The 22,229-nt window shown below is 38.5% G+C and overlaps 1 protein-coding gene across 2 annotated transcripts in view; it reads left to right on the top strand.

Moving 5' to 3' along the window:
* The window catches only part of ITGB1 (integrin subunit beta 1), a 64,163-nt gene extending 43,950 nt beyond the window's left edge, over window positions 1-20,213 (top strand). Inside the window, exons 7-17 of one of the 2 annotated variants that reach the window (XM_054716619.1) lie at window positions 1,301-1,456; window positions 3,121-3,216; window positions 3,360-3,449; window positions 6,519-6,659; window positions 6,831-7,030; window positions 8,683-8,921; window positions 9,145-9,367; window positions 10,015-10,247; window positions 12,729-12,895; window positions 13,852-13,932; window positions 18,987-19,053. In XM_054716619.1, coding sequence (XP_054572594.1) covers window positions 1,301-1,456; window positions 3,121-3,216; window positions 3,360-3,449; window positions 6,519-6,659; window positions 6,831-7,030; window positions 8,683-8,921; window positions 9,145-9,367; window positions 10,015-10,247; window positions 12,729-12,895; window positions 13,852-13,926 — 1,620 coding nt within the window. In that variant the 3' untranslated portion in view covers window positions 13,927-13,932; window positions 18,987-19,053. Of the gene's footprint in view, window positions 1-1,300; window positions 1,457-3,120; window positions 3,217-3,359; window positions 3,450-6,518; window positions 6,660-6,830; window positions 7,031-8,682; window positions 8,922-9,144; window positions 9,368-10,014; window positions 10,248-12,728; window positions 12,896-13,851; window positions 13,933-18,986 lie in introns of both variants that reach the window. The other variant, XM_054716620.1, reaches the window with a different exon arrangement.
* Window positions 20,214-22,229: the final 2,016 nt, after the last annotated feature.

The raw sequence follows: 22,229 nt of genomic DNA, 5'->3' as shown, positions 1-22,229 counted from the left end.
TCTCTATAATAGAAGTGTCAGAGATAAAAGAAAATTAGTAAAATGTATATGAAAATCTTCCTCCTGTCAGAGTCTGGGGCCCGGTGTGGGACCCAGAGTTAAGTTCCCGCCCACCCACGGTGCCTCAAAATTGCATGGGACCCAGACCCTGCCAGCCCCATCCCCATTGGGCAAGATCCAGACCTGGCTGGCTCCACCCCTGTCAAGCCCCGCCATGCAGGGGGGCGCAGCCTGAGGTCCCCCAGCCCAGAACCAGGGCAGGGGGCACACCTTGAGGTCCCCTGTCAAGCCCCGCTGGGCCGGGGGTGTGGCCTGAGGTCCCCCAGCCCAGGGCCAGGGCAGGGCACGCAGCCTCAGATCCCCTGGTCTGGCGCCAGGCGGGGGGCGCAATCTCAGGTACCCCGGCGCCGGGGTGGGGGACACGACCTGAGATCCCCTGTCAAGCCCTGCTGGGCGGGGGATGCAGCTTGCAGTCCCCCTTCAAGCCCTGCTGGGCAGGGGGCACAGGCTCAGGTCCCTAATGATGGCTCCTTAAGGCTCTTTACAGGAACTCGGCCACCACCGTGGGTGCAGCCATCTTGTGTTATGGAAATCCCACCTCTGCTGTGATCGCCACCATCTTTATGACTGTCTGATGGTCAATTTGCATAGTGACCCGGTGCACAAAATTCGTGCACATTGAAAGGGGATTAATTAGAGGAAATACTTTAATATTGCTATTTGCCCTTTCTCTATAATAGAAGTGTCAGAGATGAAAGAAAATTAGTAAAATGTATATGAAAATCTTCCTCCTGTCAGAGTCTGGGGCGTGCCATGGGAACCAGAGTCAATTCGCCACCCACCCACGTGCGCCTTGAACTTGCGCAAGACCCAAACCCGGCCGGCCCCACCTCCATTGGGCTAGATCCAGATCTGGTGCTGAGGCAGGGGGCGTGGCCTGAGGTCCCCTGTCAAGCCCCGCTGGGTGGGAGGTGCAGCCTCAGGTTCCCTGCTGATGGCTCCTTAAGGCTCGTTACAGGAACTCGGCCTCCGCTGTGGGTGCAGCCATCTTGTGTTACGGGATCCCCGCCTCTGCTGTGAGCGCATCCATCTTGTATTACGGAATTCCTGCCTTCACTGTGGGCGCAGCCATTTTATGGTGTGACGGTCAATTTGCATATTCCCTCTTTGTTAGATAGAATAGTTTTAGAATTGTGCAAAGAGAAGGTAAAGAAAATACAGAATAAGGTTAAAAATACAATGGTAGCATATATGAATTATTGTGAGTAGTATTTTAAATTTTAATCCTTTTCTTTTCAAGTCATTGATTGGCTGGAGAAATGTTACACGGCTGCTGGTATTTTCTACGGATGCTGGGTTTCACTTTGCTGGAGATGGGAAACTTGGTGGCATTGTTTTACCAAATGATGGACAGTGTCACCTGGAAAATGATATGTACACAATGAGCCACTATTATGTAAGTGCTTAATTCCTTACACATTGAGTGGAATCATGTTGATTTTAGTGTTTAATACTAAGAGAAGTGTGGGTGACAGGCTTGTGGGTTTTTCAGAGTGTTAACATAAGAAACATTCAAACCTGTGAAGAATTTTTGTGAGTTTATTTGGGCCAAACTGTCAACAATTGATAGGAAGCAAAGTCTCAACAGATTGAGATAATGCTCTGGAGAATGGCAGTTTTGTACCTTATTTTATGCATTACAATCAAAAGAGGAGACTTAAGTAGGTTACATGAAATTCATTGGTGATAGATTAGGGAAGTGGGAGAAAGCAAAGCAGGAAACCTCTGGGATTGGATAAAAAATAAAATGATAGACACACACTTCTTTTACTTAGGTGGATATAGTATAGTTAATAGTCAACAACTAACGCAATAACATTGAGGGGATTTGTGGTCTCCACAGAGGAGTACCTGTGCTTCGAGGGGTCCAGAAAAAGGAAAATTACTTAGACATTCCAAAGATATGTTATCATAGATGAAAAAAGACAATAGGCTCAGTTAAGGTAAAGATTGACCTTTGTCAGGGAAGATACCGCCTAGGACATGACTACCCACCATAAACTGTTTTTAGTTAAAAAGCTTTAATTTCAGACCATCCTAGGTGGTTACTTTAGGTCTCTGAGTTTGTAAGGCCATCATGTAGGCCTCCCCTAAGCTTGTCAGGTTTACTATGTGGCTTCTTTTTGTCCATAAGGGTTTGGATTTTGTTATTTTGGTAAGTATGGGTCCTGACCTAATATGCAGGAAAGTTAGTATTGCTGTTTCTGTAGATGTGGCTTTGTGCTTGCTTCCTTGCACTTAGAGAAGGGCCTCAGTAGGGTGAAGGGAGCTACTTAGACACATTTACTCCATGCCTGGACAACGGCTGCTTCTCTTTTCACTTGTATGCATCATTTGTTAGCAAATTTGATATTATTTATAAACAAATAATATAGTCTTAATATTCCTTATCTTATTTACATGTGAGTTTTACAAATTAGGCACCCTGCTTCTATTAAAAATAAAGATTGGCCAATTACATAGTCTGGAAGAAATTTAAACCTTGGTGAATCTTGGTCTTTTTCTTAAGTGACAGATAATACAATCTTTAATTACTGGAAATTCCTTAATTTATTTGTTCTGACATTTCATATACATAGATAATATTGCTTTATAAAACCTTTTTATTATGGAAATTTTGATTCATACATAAATAGAAAAGAGTAGAAACACATAACACCATCCACTTCAACACACTGCTTATGTTATTTTAAGCAGTCTTCTGTGAGTGATCCAGTTATATATGCAATTTGATTTTCAAAAATGACTTAAAAATGTATTGATTGGGCCGAAACCGGTTTGGCTCAGTGGATAGAGCGTCGGCCTGCGGACTGAAGGGTCCCAGGTTCGATTCCGGTCAAGGGCATGTACCTTGGCTGCGGGCACATCCCCAGTAGGGGTTGTGCAAGAGGCAGCTAATCGATGTTTCTCTCTCATCGATGTTTCTGACTCTCTATCCCTCTCTCTTCCTCTCTGTAAAAAATCAATAAAATTTTAAAAAAAGAGAGAGAAAAAAAAAAAAAAATAAAATGTATTGATTGGATGTAATTACATACTAAATCTTATTACTTAATTTCTTAGGATTATCCTTCCATTGCTCACCTTGTCCAGAAATTAAGTGAAAATAACATTCAGACGATTTTTGCAGTTACTGAAGAATTTCAGCCCGTTTACAAGGTAAATATATATGTGAGATAAAAAGAACATCAAACTTCTAGACCACATTATTTAAGCACTGGTATTTAAAATTAAGTATTCAGTAGTTACTTACTGATTGAATTGCTATATTTGCATTTTATATGCTTATCTTTTAATTGCAGGAACTGAAAAATTTGATCCCTAAGTCAGCAGTAGGAACATTATCTGCAAATTCCAGCAATGTAATTCAGTTGATCATCGATGCATACAATGTGAGTACATTTTAAATACAATATGTTTGAACAGTACCCTGTTGAGAGGACTGTGCTCAAAGAAATAAAACTCCCTTCATACACGATATAGCAAAACCCAGAGGACAACATAAAATTCAAATTCTGTATATCTGGAGGAAAATCTCACATTCTCTTAAGAAAGTATTATCCTAAATAATAAAGAGGTAATATGCAAATTGACCATCACTCCCAACACACAAGATGGCCGCCACAAGATGGCTGGGAGGGGAGGGCAGTTGTGGGCGATCAGGCCAGCAGGAGAGGGCAGTTGGGGCCGATCAGGCCTACAGGGGAGGGCAGTTGGGAACGATCAGGCCTATAGTGGAGGGCAGTTGGGGGGGACCCAGGCCTGCAGGGTAGGGCAGTTGGAGGGGACCAGGAATGCAGGGGAGGGCAGTTGGGGGAGACCAGGCCAGCAGGAGAGGAAAGTTAGGAGGGACCAGGCCTGCAGGGGAGGGAAGTTGGGGGCGACTAGGCTGGCAAGGGAGGGAAGTTAGAGGTGACTGGGCCAGCAGAGGAGGGCAGTTGGGGAGACCAGGCTGGCAGGGTAGGGCAGTTGGAGGGGACCAGGACTGCAGGGGAGGGCAGTTGAGGGCGACCAGGCTGGCAGGGGAGGACAGTTAGGGGAAACCAGGCTGGCAGGGGAGGGCATTTAGGGGTGACCGGGCCAGCAGGGGAGGGCAGTTAGTGGCAATCGGGCCAGCAGGGGAGCAGTTAGGCATCAATCAGTCTGGCAGGGGAGTGGTTAGGGGATGATCAGGCTGGCAGGCAGAAGCAGTTAGGGGCTATCAGGGAGGCAGGCAGGCAAGCATTTGGGAGCCAGCAGTCCTGGATTGTGAGAGGCATGTCTGACTGCCGGTTTAGGCCCAATTCCACAGGGATTGGGCCTAAACCGGCAGTCAGACATCCACCGAGGGGTCCCAGATTGGAGAGGGTGCAGGCTGGGCTAAGGGACACCCCCCTCTAGTGCACGAATTTTGTGTACCAGGCCTCTAGTCCAATATAATAAAAGGCTAATATCCAAATAGACTGAACGGTGTAACAACCAGTCGCTATGATGCACACTGACCACCAGGGGGCAGACGCTCAACACAAGAGCTGTCCCCTAGTAGTCAGTGCGCTCCCACAGGGCGAGCGCAGCACAGCCGGAAGCCTGTCTCAGGGACATCCTCCAAGGGCTCCTAGACTGTGAGAGGGTGCAGGCTGGCCTGAGGGACTCTCCCTCCTCTCCCCAGTGTACAAGTGTCATGCACTGGGCCTCTAGTTATTTATATAGTCTAATCAAAGACATGTGGTGAAAATGTCTAAATATCCATTTGAATGTCATTAAGTAATAAGTCTTGTTGGAAAGCAAATGGGAAATATAACTCACATTTAGATTTATAGGATTGCCTCAGTCTTCTTTTTCCTTCCCAAGAATCCTTTATAGACTCACCTATTTTGATGCATTGTAAGTATTTTTGCCAATTTTTTTTCTTGCTATATATTTAGGTGATATAGTTTTCTATTCTCAAGATGTGCATGTACTATAAAATATATATAAAAATTTAAATATATATGACAACTATTTTAAAAGGATAAGATTTTTTTACCCACACACATGGAAGGAAGTTATATTGAAATTAAAGAGGAATTGTTTGCTCTGTCTATAGCTTAATCAGAGTACCTTTAGTGATACTCATTAAGTATTGGTTACAAATGCCTTCAGATTACTTAAAATGATTAATAACCAATACTTAATGATCATTTAAGTAATCTGAAGGCATTTGTAACATTACGGTAACCATTGTGTGCTGTATACATTATCTTCCTCTTCTTCCCTTGACAGGTTGAATTTTAGATATTTTTAAAATATATTTTTTTAGTTCATGTCAGGGGTTCCCAAACTGTTTTAGGAAGACCCTACTCAAAAAGAGAGGTTTTTACAAACATTTTCAAGATTCTAGTTGTTTCATGTCTTGTCTGTAGTTCTCCATCTTAATAGCATAAATTCCCATTCGTGCAGGAGTGTGTACAAGCTATAGCTTGCTGCTGCAGCCTTTTGCATTTGTCCTGAGCATTCTCATATTCTAAAAAATCACTGGTTTGAATCCTTACTTGGATCTATTGGTGTTTTTTTTGTTTGTGGGGGGGTTTGTTTGTTTGTTTTTGGCCAGAGCTACCATTATTTCTAAGGAAATTTGTTCTCAGACTTTGTACTAGATTGTTTACCTTAGTCCCATGTTAGATGAAGTCATAGGGCCATATTGGCAATGAGGAAAGAAAATTTTGGTTCTGAGTTCTTAGGAGTCCTCATAATTAATATCAGGCTTCTGTGCTATATGATTATTAACATTTTAACTTAGTAATTAAAGCACAAATATTCTTACTTTTCAGTCATGTACATTATTTTGAAGAACTGGTCCTTATTAATCAGAGCCTGTTTCTCTAGGTTCGGTGTTTTCTAGGCACCCAGGGTTTGGCTTCAAACATTTTATTTAAATGCCTAGAGACCCGGTGCACGGATTCGTGCACCAGTGGGGATCCCTCAGCCTTGCCTGCAGGATTGGGCCGAAACTGGCTCTCCAACATCCACCGAGTGGTCCCAGATTGCAGGGGGGCGCAGGCCAGGCCAAGGGATCCCCCCGGTGCACGATCAGGGCCGGGGAGGGACGCAGGAGCTTGGCCAGCTGGGGAGGGACCATGGGCGGGCTCCAGGGCATGTCTGGCCCATCTTGCTCAGTCCGATCAGTGATCAGCCAGACCCCGCAGCAAGTTAACCTACCAGTTGGAGCGTCTGCCCCCTGGTGGTCAGTACACGTCATAGCGACTGGTCAACCAGTCGACTGTCCCCTGTTGGTCAGTGCACACCATAGCGAGCAGTTGAGCGGTCTTAGCATATCATTAGTGTATTATGGTTTGATTGGTTGAACAGATGACCGGACACTTAGCATATTAGGCTTTTATTATATAGGATACTGTTTTCTTAATGGGCCCATTGGTTTTATGCATTCAACTTATAGTAGCATTTTGTTTGCCTTTCCTATGTGTAATTAGTCTTTGCTTTAGTCCCTTTCCTCAGAAGTAATTTTGGAAAACAGCAAATTGCCAGAAGGAGTAACAATAAGTTATAAATCTTACTGCAAAAATGGGGTGAATGGAACAGGGGAAAATGGAAGAAAATGCTCCAATATTTCCATTGGAGATGAGGTAGGTTGTATAAACATTTTCTGAAGAAAAGAAAAGAATTGCTGTTTTATATAAGCAATCAAGTTTGTAATTTGAGAATAAAATAAATGAAGAGCTTTTTAAAATATTTTTTAGTAGATTTAAATTGCTTACTTGTTAACTTAAAACTTAATCTTGTTTTTTTCCTTTAAGGTTCAATTTGAAATTAGCATCACTTCAAATAAATGTCCAAATAAGAATTCTGAAACCATTAAAATTAAACCTCTGGGCTTCACTGAAGAAGTAGAGATTATTCTTCAGTTCATCTGTGAGTGTGAATGCCAAAGTGAAGGCATCCCTAGTAGTCCAAAGTGTCACGAAGGGAATGGAACGTTTGAGTGTGGAGCTTGCAGGTAAGCTGGAAGTGATTGGAGAAGTATTGATTGTGTTGGAAACATATAGGCAGGCTATGTTTTGAGACAACCAGAAAAAACCTCTCTATGGAACAAATAAATGTTTTGTTCCAGTCACTTGTTGCTTACCACAAGATTAGTTTTATGATCTTGTGTGTACTATTTATAGAAAGTTCTCCCTTGTCTTTTTTCTTAAGACTGCTCTTTAAAGTAAAAGCTTTTATAGCCATCCAAGATATATTTATAACAAACTGTTAAGGTAGCATTTGGATTTTTTTCTCCTATAATAGCAATCTGAGTTTTCTAGAGCTAAATAAGCTTTTATAAAGTTGTTTTGGAAAAATATAACAAATTTATAATGGTGATTTTATCTGGGAAATGGAATTAGGAAGCAGTAAAGGATGTTCACCTTGTACTACATATACTTCTGCATTGTTGGAATAATTTTTTAAAAATGAATACATTTGGCCCTAGTTGGTTTGGCACAGTGGATAGAGCATCATCCTATGGACTGAAGGGTCCTGGGTTTGATTCTTATCAAACACATGTACTACCTAAGTTGCAGGCTCAATCCTTGGCCCTGGTCAGGGCAAATGCAGGAGGCAACCAATCAATGTGTTTTTTTTTTTTGATATTTCTCTCTCTCTGTCTCTCCCCCTCCCTTCCACTCTCTCTAAAAATCAGTGGAAAAATATCCTTGGGTGAGAATTAACAACAACAAAAAGATAAGTAAATGAAAGGATACAGTTTGCAAAATTAAAGAGAAAACAGTATTTCAGAACTTAGAGTCAAATTAACTTTAATCATATTATTTTAAAATTTATTTTTACACTCAGGTTACTTTTTAATTAAAAGTTAAAATTAAAATACTCTGTATTCCCTCTAAAAAAGTCATAGGAGGAAGGGAGAGTATTTTGATTAAATACCAGCTCCAAATGGGTTCATAAGGGTTTTAATCATGAGAAAAAAAATAAATTTATTTCATCATCAGTTATTAACTATCAATTTTAAATAGCAATTAAAATGTTACATTTTTATTTTTCATGTACATATCATGAGACATATAGACCCATTTTTAGTAAAATAATCCTTTAACTAAAAAAATTACCTTGAAAATGTTTTGCCTTCCTTCCCTTTATATTTACCAGATACAGAATTAGTGTATTCAGTGTCTATAAGCATTAGGTGTTTTAAAAATATACAGTGTGTCTGAAAAGTCTGGACCCATAGGATATATTTATTTTTAAACAGTATGTTCAAGTGATAAGCTGTGTTTTTCTTCAACTTCCATGCACTTTTATAGTGTGTTTATTGTACTTTTTTAGATTAACAGTTTGAAAACATACCCTTTAAAAATAAATTTATCCTGTTCCTAAATGTTTTATTCACCTGTTTATTGCTAGATTATATTTTCATCTTAGTTAAAATGGTTACTCTCCTGAAGAAAGGTTTTTTCCTAGACCCTGCATCTGAACTTGAATGGCTGGTGTGTGTGCATATGTACACTTTTGGGTACACAAACACTCCCATATAATATAATTATAACTTAAAGATATTGTTCATAGTCTTAATTTCCTCTCCCATTGTTTCTCAGGGCTTAACTTGTTTTGTTATTTCTTTTATGTAATTGAAATTTTGGACTCTTTCTTTAGGTGCAATGAGGGTCGTGTTGGCAGACATTGTGAATGTAGCACAGATGAAGTTAACAGTGAAGATATGGATGCCTATTGCAGGAAAGAAAACAGTTCAGAAATCTGTAGTAACAACGGAGAGTGTGTCTGTGGACAGTGTGTTTGTAGGAAGAGGGATAATACAAACGAAATTTATTCTGGCAAATTCTGCGAGTGTGATAATTTCAACTGTGATAGATCCAATGGCTTAATTTGTGGAGGTGAGAAAGGGGGTCAGAAAAAATGGTTATAAAATGTGATCCCCATCTAATATAATAAAAAGTTCAAGTATGCTTGATGAATAAATAAAAAAGGACAGCATTGAGAATCAGTTCATCCTTTACATACACTTTCTTAGGCATTATTGCTTATTTTTGCTTTTAAATCAATGCTCTGATTTTTATGTTTTACCATTGTTGAGAGAAATAATATTTTTAATTTCAGGAAATGGTGTTTGCAAGTGTCGTGTGTGTGAATGCAATCCCAACTACACGGGCAGTGCATGTGACTGCTCTCTGGACACGACTTCATGCATGGCCACAAATGGACAGATCTGCAATGGCCGGGGCGTCTGTGAGTGCGGCGCCTGTAAATGCACGGATCCCAAGTTTCAAGGGCCAACTTGTGAGATGTGTCAGACCTGCCTTGGCGTCTGTGCTGAGCATAAGTAAGTATTCCTAATTACTTGGAATAGTTGATATTTACTGTTTGTTACCCTAACTATTACCCCTAAATCCAGAACAGTACCTATAAGTAACTTACACTGTAAATAAAGTTTCTGCCACACACAAGCCAGCCTTTAAATCTTAAATATTCTTTCTCAATAGCTAGTGTTTGTCACATGATGTTGAAATGTGTCATCCAAGGGTGGTACTGTTATTTTGAATTTGCTATATAATCAAATCTATGTGGTGACTTGATAAATTAGCATTACCAATTGCTTAATTACCATCTTTTGACTAAGCACAATTGAAGGTTTTGCCCTTGAAGAACTGTTATTGTATCAACAACACAGTTTAAGTTCCTTTGGTTTTATGTTATATATTTAATATCTGATAGGGCTAGTTTTATTTTACTATTTTATTTCTTTTTGGGGATTTTAGTTTGAACTGTAATAAATTATAGTTTCACTTGGGAAACTAGCATCTTTATATTTAGTTTCTCATTGAGAAATGTCATATGCCTCTTCATTTATTCAAATCTTTCATAGCTCTTGGTTTAATTTGGTCAGATTTTGAGTCTAGCTCACAAAATAATCTTTAAGCAAATATTTTAAATAATAAAGGTTAAATGTAACAATTTGTGTTTTAACAGGGAATGTGTTCAGTGCAGAGCCTTCAATAAAGGAGAAAAGAAAGACACATGTGCACAGGAATGTTCCCATTTTAACATTACCAAGGTTGAAAGTCGGGACAAATTACCCCAGCCAGGCCAGGTGGATCCCCTGTCCCACTGTAAGGAGAAGGATGTTGACGATTGCTGGTTCTATTTCACATATTCAGTGAATGGGAACAATGAGGCCATTGTACACGTTGTAGAGACTCCAGGTAGAAATCTGATCATTTCAAAATGCCTTTCATTTCCTTTTATGTCTTGTTTTTACTACGTAGGCTTATTGGCAGTTTCTCTAAAATCCAGGAATGGCTTCCACCTTTATTATTTTAGGTTCATGTTGGGACATATTTTTATCTCAAAGTTTAAAAGAGTATTTAATTAATTTAATTAACTATATAAGAAATGAGGAAAAGAGAAGGCAAGTGTTAAGTTTTATGAGTGGAGAGTTTGAAGATTAAGTGCAATAATCCACATTGGCGCAATGCTCATCACTTAGGGCATTTAGTAGGTACTCAATAAGCATTACCTCATTATTGATGATATCTAACTCTGAACTTGAAATAGACTGGGACAGTGAAAAAGATAATTTGTTAAGGGATATTATAAAGTATGAATTTGTTCAGCTTCTCAGAAGATAAAGTATTTTCTTGGTGTTTCTATACACTTAAAAAATGTCTTTGATTTTTTGTGGGAATGTAAGTTTTCATTTCTCTTGGATAAATATTAGGAATGGATTTGGGAGACATATGTTATATATATGTTTATAAGGAAGAGCCAAACTGGTTTTAAAAGCCTGTACTATCTTGCCCTTTCATATTTGTGTTTTATAGTAGTGTCTCCCAGTCTTTCCCTCTTGTCTTCTCATTTTAACAGGGTTGTTGTTGTTTTTTTAAGACCAGAAGCTTTAATTTTAATTGAACTACAATTTACCAAGTTTTTTTTTTAATATATCTTGTTTTTGTTATTTAATCTGAGAACTCAAGTTTATAAGGACTTTTCTCCTGTGTTTTCTTCTAGAAGTTTTATTGCTTTGCTTTTTTGTTTTGATCTATACCCCTTTTGAGTTAATCTTAGTATATGGAGTGAGGTTTTAGTTTTTTGCATATGAATGTCCAGTAGTTCTAGCACCATTTGTAGAAAAGACTGACCTTTCTTAACCTTTGTTAAAAATGAGATAACTTTAGATGTGTGGGCCTATTTCTGACTATATTTCAATAATCTATGCAACTGTCTTTTAGCTAATATTACACTGTCTCAATTACTGTCACTTTATACTACTCTTGAAGTCTGGTATTGAGTTGTCCAACTTCGTTCTTTTCCAAAAGTGAATGTAGATTATCCCAAAGAATCTATAAAAAAGGCTCTAGAACTAACAAGTGAGTTGACAAGTGTTTTTGTAATATTTTCCTAGTTCTCTGCCTTTTTGGTAAATTTTAGAGGTAACTTGCTGATTCTATATAATAAAAGGCTAATATGCAAATTGTCCCCTTGACTGGGAATTCGACCAGGAGTTCGACCAGGGGGCTGGCCAACCACCTGAGGCCCTGGCTGGCCCCGCCCCTTATCAGCCCCCACCCTGATTGGGGCAGGGCCAGCCAACCGCCCACAGCCCCCCCCCCCGGCCTGCCCAGCTGGATCAGCCCCAACGGGGTGGGCTGGTCAGACCCTGCCTGTGCACGAATTCATGCACTGGTCCTCTAGTCCTATATAATAAAAGGCTAATATGCAAATAGACCGAACAGCAGAATGACCAACCACTATGATGCTCACTGACCACCAGGGGGCAGACACTCAATGCAAGACCTGCCCCCTGGTGGTCAGTGCGCTCCCATAGGGGGAGCATCGCTCAGCCAGAAGCTGGACTCATGGCTGGCGAGTTCAGTGGGGGTGGCAGAAACCTCTCCCACCTCCACGGCAGCGCTAAGACATCAGATATCCCCTGAGGGCTCCCCCTCTTCCCCTGAGTGCATGTATTTCATGCACTGGGCCTCTAGTATCTATCTATATAAGTACTACCAGGATTTTGATTGGGATTGCATTGATCAAGTTAGAGGAAAATTGGTATTTTAACAATGTTGTGTCTTCTAATCCATGAACATGGAATAATTTCTTTCATCAGTGTTTAGTAATGTTTAGCAAATGCAAATGTTGCACACGTTTTGTTGGATTTATGACTTTTAAAGCTATTGTAGAGGATACTATTCTAAAATTCAATTTCTAATATGTAAAAATAAATTTCTATATAACATACAGAAATACATAATGATTTGTTGTTTATTAACCCTTTGCACTCGCTTGCTTTTTTCTCGATTCCTTTATTCTACTCGGGATTTAATTTTTTAAATACCCCAGATTTTACAAAGTGCGGCAGTAGAATAAAAAACGAGTTTCTTTTCATACAAACTTATTTATTTGGATTTTTTTATATTTCAAATTATTGATACATTCAATACAATTTGACATACGAGCTGCTACCAATGCTAACCGTGTCGAGTCACACTCGACATCCGAGTGCAAAAGGTTAATCATGTATCCTGGGGCCTTGTCAACTCGTTAGTTCTAGAGTCTTTTTTATAGATTCTTGGGATAATCTGCATTCTTTTTATAGGAGACTGCCCAGTTCTTTGTAGTTTTGCCTTTATTCTACACACACTAATCCCTGGTGTACTCAGTCTTTTCTTCATACTTTATAGAGTGTCCCACTGGTCCAGACATCATTCCAATTGTCGCTGGTGTGGTTGCTGGAATTGTTCTGATTGGTCTTGCATTGCTGCTAATTTGGAAACTTTTAATGATAATTCACGACAGAAGGGAATTTGCCAAATTTGAAAAGGAAAAGATGAATGCCAAATGGGACACGGTAAGTTGCAAAACACCTAAAAAGTAAGGTCAGTCATAAAGTAAGAGTAATACTTCTGAGACTTGTTTATTAAATCTAAAATTGATTATTAAAGCCCTCACTAAGTGTTTTATTCCTCCATAAGTTCATTATTCAGAGAACTTAAATTTAGTGAAAAAGCAAAACATCTTAAATATATTCCATTAAAATAAAATACTGTACGAATGTATCTTCTGGTTACTGTGGTCATTATTTTTACTTTCTTAAAATTTTGGTCTTAAATCTATTCTGCCTTTTCATCTCATGTAAATTAGAATCCTATACAATGAAAAGATTTTTTCTCTCTCTCGCTCTCTTTTTTTTTTTTTTTTTTCAACAAAGAACCTTAAGTAGAAAGCAGTCAGACTCAAAAGGCTATATACTGTATGATTCTATTTATATGACATTCTGGAAAAGGCAAAACTATAGGGGCAGAAAGCAGATCTGTTTTCCAGGGATTGGAGTGGGGGTAAGGGTCATGAGGGATCTTTTTGGCATGACCTTAATTGTGGGTATGTTTATGCATTTGAGAATAAATGAACCTGTACTTTAAAAGAGATAAATTTACCCTCTGCAAATTATAACTCAACAAACCTTGCTTTATAAAAACTTTTGAAATCTGTTAGTGGCTGGAAGTTTGTGCTAGCGTTGGCTTTGAAATTTGTAGTCAGAGGTGGGGTGGCCAGATGTTGGCACTTGTGTATTTGTCTTTTGATAAAGGAAGGCTATGACAATTTTCAGTATTTTTAAATTATAAATGAACTTTAGTCATTTGCATTATAGTACAATTTGCTGGGGTTTTGAAAAAAGTAATTTCAGAAGTATAAAAATAGTAAAGTTAGTAAAATAGTAAAAATTCTCCTTTATAGTGTTTAAACACTACACATGTCATTTTTTTTTTCTGATGAAATCATTAGAAACTATTTCTTTTACTTTAGCAAGAAAATCCGATTTACAAGAGTCCTATTAATAATTTCAAGAATCCAAACTATGGACATAAAGCTGGTCTCTAAGTTGCCGTTCGTATTTTCTTTCATTTTCTGTCTTTGCATGTGAACTTTTATTCTTTTTGATTGCACTGTGTGTCCTTTGTCACTATTGCTATTTTTTAAAAGTCTGGCTTTATTTATATGACTATACTATGGCTTTTTGTGTGTGTGTGTATTAATTTAGACTTAGTGTTTAGAAGGGCTTTAAAATATGGGCTAGAAGCAGCAGCTGTGTTGTGAAAAGAGAATGTGCTTTGTGGTCAGACTCAGCAGGGTGAAATCCCAGCTCTTCACTGAGTAAGTAGAATAGCTGTGAGTCCCTCACTTTCTAGCGCTTTAGTTTTTCATATCTTTAACAAGGAGTCAGTAATAATGTCTGTTATGTAATGTGATTGTTTTTAGCTGATATGATATCAGCATGTCAGTTATAATCCTCATTACAGACCAGTACTTTGGAAATGATTATTTATCATATGCATGTTTTAGGGTAAAATAGTGAAAAATGAATGTGATATCTAAATTGGAAAATAGAAATAAATGGACGTAACCTGGCATAACATTGTTGGTTCTAGAACTATTTTGAGATTCTTTATTCTTGATTGTAAATTGAAATTCTATTAATAACCAGAAGACCTTCTATTTATATAGGTCTTATATATATATATATATATACATATACATATATATATGTTTCTTGTTAATTTTTGAATGAGTCTAATATTTAAATCTAATATTGAACCTTAAAAACAAAACTTTAAAGAGAAAAGGTCCTATCACAGTTTTAATTAAAACTTAGAAAATTTTATATTTATAACTAGAGGCCCAGTGCATGAAATTCATGCATGGGGGCGTGGGGGGGGGGCCTCAGCCCGACCTGCACCCTCTCCAATCCGGGACCCCTCAGGGGATGTCCTACTGACGACTTAGGCCCACTTCCCATGGTTCTCTGCTGTCTGCAGGGCCGGCCCACTTGGCCGCTTCCAGGTCGCCGCAGCGATGGCCAAGCAGGCCCTGCTCTCAGAGGCCGCCACCGGGACTGGAGGACTTCAGCAGGGCTGAGAGGACTGGGCACCGCCATCTTTGTGTTGGAGTGATGGTTAATTTGCATATTACTCTTTTATTAGATAGGACTAGAGGCCCAGTGCATGATTGAATCATGCACGTGTAGGGTCCCCTACACGCTTTCACTTTTGATCGCAGTGGAACTGGGTGCCTGTCCACTGGTGCCGGAGCGGACAGGCACCCAGCTCCCCCACTTTTGATGGTCCGCGGCTGCTGAGGGGGGCTACCCTGCTGTTGAGAGGCGCAGGGGGCGGGACTCCCACCCCCTGCGCCTCTTAACGGCCCCTGAGGGGGGCTGCCTGTGGGCACCTGGCTACCCTGCCGTTAAGATGTGCAGCTGGGTGTCCACAGCAGGCCTCCTCAGCGGCCGCGGATCTGGCCGTTGAGAGGCACAGGGGGCAGGAGTCCCGCCCCCTGCGCCTCTCAACAGCAGGGTAGTCCCCCTCAGTGGCAGCGGATCCGTGGTTATCCAGAAATCTTCTTTCCTTTCCCATCTATTTTTATTTCACACGTGAGAAAACCAAGGCACAAAAAGGATTAGGTAACTTGACCCAGGTTCATGTCTGGTTAGTGGAAGAGCTGAGACTCAAACCCAGGCATTTGGGGTCCAGGTCCTGGTATCCACTACATTGTACTGGTAGCAATCACATACTCTTCAGGAGACCATTACCTGGTTAAGAAGAGGTAGATCACTCTTTATAGAGAATTATTAAGCTTTTTTTTTTTTTTTTTTTGAGAATTATTAAGCTTTTTGACATTTGTTATAACTTAGGATAACACTACTGTGTTGGGCAAACATAGTGATGGGGAAAGCACTTTATTACATTGAAACCAACACTGTAGTTTTTCTTATAAAATAATAAGTAAGATATTAATATAGAAATGTTTTAAAAAACATAAAGGAAGTATCAATGATAGAAACCATTACTGGTCTGATTTTTCTTTTATTTCAAAGCAGATTTTAAAACTTTTGAAATGACAAAGTTATATATGGGCACGTTGGTTCGTTTTCATATTAATCTGAGACTTGTCACATTATTTTTCTTATCTAATACTTTCCAGAAAGTCATTTTTAGAAGAAACCTGTTGCTTAGCTTCCTTCCTTCTTTCCTTCCTCCCTTCCTTCCTCCCTCCTTCCCTCCCTCCCTCCCTCCTTCCCTCCCTCCCTTCCTTCCTTCCTTCCTTCCTTCCTTCCTTCCTTCCTTCCTTCCTTCCTTCCTTCCTTCTTCCTTTCTTGTGTTAGGTCAAAAACAGTCAAATATTGACAATTTCATATGATTACTTCTCATAGAAGAGAAAATTCTATATGTCCTACCAAAAGGTGAAATTTTCACCTTTGCTGTATGTTAAGTTGTACTTTGAAGAAAATTATCAATATTAGTGAAACTTAATGTCTGTATTGCTAACTTAATTTTTGGCTAAAATGTTATTTTTTTCAGCAAAAATAAGCATTTTGGATAATTCAAGAAGCAAAAGTAAAAATGTCTTTATTCATTAGTGAAATCCAGACAGACTAACAGAAATGGTAGTGTGAGGTTGTAAATTATTTTGAGTTGTTTTCTCAAGAAAAATTAAAGTAGAAATAAATAATAGAAATTAAAATAAGTCAAGGCTTGTAAAAAACATTTCTGATGTGGGACCAAAGTTTGCTAATCAATTATGTTATTAATGTATTTTGGATAATGGGCAGCCACTGTAATTATTTTAACATATAAGACTCATGTAGGGACATTAGAAAAATCAAATTATTAACTTTATAATTGTTAAGGTGATTTCAAAAATTGTCTCATCTGTCCTTCTCTGGTGTTAATGTAAATGCATTCCTAATCGTCCACAGTTGTGCATTGTAAATCTAATATATTTTATAGGGGTGATTCTGTAGCTGCCGCTGTCAGCTATTCTAGAGTGCACACAAAGATGAAATTTTACTGAATATAACCCTATTCTTTTGATTTAAATAGGCTTTGCATTTTTGTTGGGATAGGAGTGGGGTTGCATTCTGAACAATGAAAACTAATCTGAATTATTTTAGTTTACCTCCATTTAAAATAATGCCTAATGTAGATTAGTTTTGGTTTACCTCTAACCTTGCATGTTGAATTTTTGTTTGAATGGACTTTGAAATGATAAATATAAATGTTTGTGTGTATGAAAAGGCACACTTTTCTCCAGAGGTAAGATCTGCTATATAAATTGCATTTTGGGCTCATCAGTAACAACAAGTGTTTTTTCCTCTTTTGTTTTTTGTTTCCTGCATTTTTTTGTTTTGTTTTGATTTTGAACCTCCTTTACAATTCTTAAGTATTAAATATTAGATTTACCTAATGCACTTATTTTAAACTAGAGTCCCAGTGCACCAGTGGGGTCCCTCAGCCTGGACTGTGGGATTGGGCTGAAACCGGCTCTCCAACATCCCCTGAGGGGTCCCGGATTACGAGAGGGTACAGGCCAGGCTGAGGGACCCCACCAGTGCACTATCGGGGCCCCGGGAAGGACTGCAGGGAGGCTCTAGGGCGTGCCCGGCCTGTCTTGCTCAGTCCTGATCAACTGGACCCTAGCAGCAAGCTAACCTGCCAGTCGAAATGTCTGCCCCCTGGTGGTCTGTGCACGTCATAGCGACTGGTCAACCAGTCAACAGTCTGCCCCCTGGTGGTCAGTGCACGTCATAGCAACTGGTTGACCAGTTGACTGTGCCCCCTGGTGGTCAGTGCACATCATAGCAAGCGGTTGAGTGGCCTTAGCATATCATTAGCATATTATGCTTTGATTGGTTGACCTGACACTTAGCATATTAAGCTTTTATTATATAGGATAAACTTAAGTAAATGGTTATTTATTTTCCCAGCATATTTGAAAGAATGGGTAGTATTACATGCAGATAGGAAGATAAGTGTAACTTATTTGTGCTTTATAACTTGTTAAGAATGTAGTTGTGAGATTCCAATTTCCTATCTCCATTGTGAAATGTCTGTTGTAATTTTCTCTGATAGAGAATTATTTGCCTGTATTTCTCGGCTTTCAAGTCTACTTCAGTTTATAAGAACAGGAGAAAAAAGAATGCTTGCTATATATAGCAGATATTTGAATGTATCAGATAGCATGAGACTTTCTTAAGAAAACGGTAGTGTGAGATTGTACATTATTTTCCTTTTTATTTTTCTTAACCTGAGCTGCCCTGGCCATCATGAATGTTTTTCTTCTTTTTTTTGGGTTTTTTTTTTTTTTACATTTTTTTCTTAGTTATTTTTCTGCTTAAAACATCACTAAACATATTTTTGGATCTTGAAAGATCTTTTGTATTTATGGCTTTGACTTGTTTACTAGACTTAATTTCATTACTCCTTATTAAAATATACTATTGCAATAAAATTAAGACACTTCACCAGTACAATATTGAAGAATGACAATTATTTTCTTAGGAATGGTAATTATGTTTGTTAACATTCTAAGCAAATTTGGCAATGTGGTGACTTGGTGGAGGCTCAGCACCCTCAGTGACACTGACAACCGTACCCCAGGACTCTAAATCAGTAACACTTTTGGAATAACCTCAGGAGAACAATTCCCCTTCCTCACAAAAATTAAAGCCAAGGACTCCTATTAATTATCAAGCACCTTCTGTATACAATAAATGGTTAGGAATTAGGCTGTTGATGGCAAAAGAGTTAATTCTTTCTTTAAAAAGGCATTCAAAACTACTAAAAGAGAAACCATACCAACACATTCTCTACTATGGAGGACATTCTCCAGTCCACTCCAGTAAAGAATGGACTCAGGAATGAAATAATGCCAGTTCCTAGGTACACCTTTAGATCTGTAGAGCCAAGTTTTCACTTTACATATTTGCATAAACTTTTATTTGTACGTTTTTTAAAAATTTCATGTGCTATTTGGATTAATAAAATGGAAACAACTTCTGAAAATGACCTTATATTGACCTTATAGCTTATATTGTTTTATAAAATAATATCACATGATTTTAGTAGAGTAACTGATCATTTTTCTCACTTTTTTTTTTTTAGGGTGAAAATCCTATTTATAAGAGTGCCGTGACAACTGTTGTCAATCCGAAGTATGAGGGAAAATGAGCACTACCTATACCAATTTTACAACATTGAATGCAAAATAGCGAATTTCATAGTCACAGAGGAAGGTAGCTTTAGGGAATTGTCTCCATGGATTTTACTCGTGTAGGTTTTGAAACTGTATAATATGTATAATTAAAAAATGTTTTTTGTTATTTTGAAAATAATATAATCAATGCCAGGGACTGACGTAATACTTGAGACAGGATGGTTATCCTTGTCAGCTAAGGTCACATTGTGCCTTTTTTACCTTTTCTTCCTGGACTATTGAAATCAAGCTCTTATTTGATTAAGTGCTATTTCTAGAATGATTGAAAGGACAGTAGTTAAAGTAGTGAGTATGCTGAGAGTTTCTTTTAATCAAGTATTCAAATTGATTTTTAACTTTACAGATATGTCAGTTTTCAGTTATAAAAAACCCCGAAAGTAATCATCTTACTAGCTGGCTTAGAAATTATTTTAAATTTATTTTGCTATTTTCCTATTAGACATGATTGATGACATATCTGAAAGATGAATGAATATATTAGGAGTTAGTTGTATAAAATAGTTTTTGAAACGTTTGATATACAAAGGCCATGGGAAAATGTCAGTTAGGATGGGGAAAAACAGCCTGAAAATCTGTGTGCCATTTTAAGAATTACTTAATTCTTGGAACTTTCATGCCTTCTCTCTATAAATTCAAGCCTTGGATAAAAATATTGGAAATTTTTCTGCAAAAAGCACTTAATTTATCATTATTTACCTAAAGGCCTTAATTTACATAGTATTTTTTGAATTGGTAACTTTTGGGTTCTTTTATTTTGTTTAAAGCCTGGTGCTTTTTATCACCACTTCTAATCATTTAACGTATTTACAACTTTGAGGTAAGACTTTTTTAATTAGTACTTTAATTAGTAGCTGTAAATTTGCCTTTTTAATGAACATGTGAAGTTGTACTGTGGCTTAAGCAACAGCTATCACTGTGCCAGTCATACTTTCAGTTAGTGCTGTATAACAGACCACTGTACATTTACTCGTCACTGTTTGAGTTGCCCATTTTGTTTCATACTGGTCACATTCTTATTTTAAGTGTCTTTTAATTTTAACAGTTCACTTTTTACAATGCTGTTTACTGAAGTTATTTATTAAATAAAAATGCATAAAATGGGTATTTTCATTCTATATTGATATATTTTGTACTTTGTTTGCATGGTATTTTTATAGGTTAAAAAGGTTAATGTAAAAGATTTCTGGTTGATGGGTATTTTAGCTAAAAAGCTAAAATAGCCCTGGCCAGGTGGCTCAGTTGGTTGGAGTGTCATCCCATACATCAAAATGTTTTGGGTTCAATTCATGGTCAGGGCACATATCTAGGTTGCCAGTTTGATTTCTGGTTGGGGCACATATGGGAGGCATACTCTCACATCAGTGTTTCCCTCTCTCACGCTTCCTCTCTCTCTAAAAATCAATAAAAACATATCTTTGTGTGAGTTTTAAAAAGTAAAAAAAGCTAAAACATAGTTCTTAAAAAAAAAAAAAAAAAGGAAAGAAAAGATGCGCTAGAGAAAAAATTTTTTCCAGAGAATCAAATTCCTCCCTTGATCATGGGAGTGGAGTCTTATAATATCTTTAGAAAAAGAATTTTCTAAGATTCATACAGGAAAATGAATAGGTTTTATTGGCAAGGAATTATATTTCTTGGGTTATGAATTCTCATGGCCCTTCAGCCAGTCCTAAGAAAGGTGCTGCTGGGGTTCCACTAGAGCCAAAAGGAACCCCAAAGTGTCACTTTCATGTTGGAGCTGGGTCCATTACATTCAGTCCAGATTCTGTCCATTGTGTGGATCCCACATGGCTGTGAGCCACGAGCCACATGGGAGAATGCTGGGGAGTGTGCCCCTGCAACAGGAGTCACAGGAGCACAGGCAAACGGGAGAGGCAAGAGCCAAGAGAGCCAAAGTGAATTCCCTTTGTTCAGAAGTTTAAATATTTAGGTTTTATATTTAACCTGCAGTGGCCATGCCTATTCTGGCCAATTACCTGTTCCCAAGTGTGATTGATGGGAAAGCACCTTCCTATATCACTGAGACCTTACTGGGCATGTGTCCAAATTGCCTTTGTCCAGTACCTTCTCCCAGTGATCAGTGGGGAACAGACTTGGAGCGTATGAAATTAGCAAAGCTGTATAAATGGCATGCCTATATTATCTAGTCTTCCCTTTAATCCTTTCCTGTTAAATAATGAGTAGATTATTATAACAGTACCAATAATTAATATTGAAAAATAGATTTTTAAGACTATCTTTGAGCCCTCTAAATAATAATGGATAAATCTTCATCTCCTCCTTCAATTCCCCCACCTACAGTAGGACAGCAGTCACCAACCTTTCAGACCTCACAGACCACCAGTGGTCCACAGATCACCATTGGCAACTGCTGTACTAGGAGATATGTTTCATCCCTACATTAAAGCAAAATTAACTTTTTTTTTTTAGTTTTTCCTTTTTAAAACAATTTTTTAAAATTACAGTTGATGTATATTATTTTATACATTCACATGATTAGATATAACCTATGAAGTGATCACCCAGATAGATCAAGTACCCATCTGATACCATATATAGTTATTACAATATTATTGACTACTAGAGGCCCAGTGCACGAATTCATGCACGGGTGTGGTCCCTTGGCCTGGCTGGTGATCGGGGCAGATTAGGGCCGATGGGGGCCAGCTGGCTGGGGAGGAACCACAGGAGGTTGGCTGGCTGGCGGGAGGACTCCAGGACGTGTCTGGCCCTCTCACCCAGTCCCTATTGGCTGGGCCCCAGCGGCAAGCTAACCTACTGCTCCCTGATGGTCAGTGTGCGTCATAGCAACTGGTCAAGCAGTTGACCAAATGGTCGACTGTTCAGTCAGGCACTCTGTTTCTGTTCTGTTTGTTCATTTGTTTTTTAGGTTCCACATATAAGTGAAATCATATGTCTTATTTTACTGAGCACAATACCCTCTAGATTCATCCATGTGGTTGCAGATGATAAGATTTCATTCTCTTTTATGACTCAATCATGTTCCATTGTATATAGTCATAATTTCTTTATCCATTCATCTATTGATGGACACTTAGGTTTCTTCCATATCTTGGCTATTGTAAATAATGCTGCAATGAACATATGGATACATAAGTCTTTTCTATTCAGTG

This window comes from Eptesicus fuscus, chromosome 5 (genome assembly GCF_027574615.1).
Source record: "Eptesicus fuscus isolate TK198812 chromosome 5, DD_ASM_mEF_20220401, whole genome shotgun sequence".
Taxonomy (NCBI): domain Eukaryota; kingdom Metazoa; phylum Chordata; class Mammalia; order Chiroptera; family Vespertilionidae; genus Eptesicus; species Eptesicus fuscus.
This window is presented reverse-complemented; position numbering and strand designations above follow the sequence as displayed.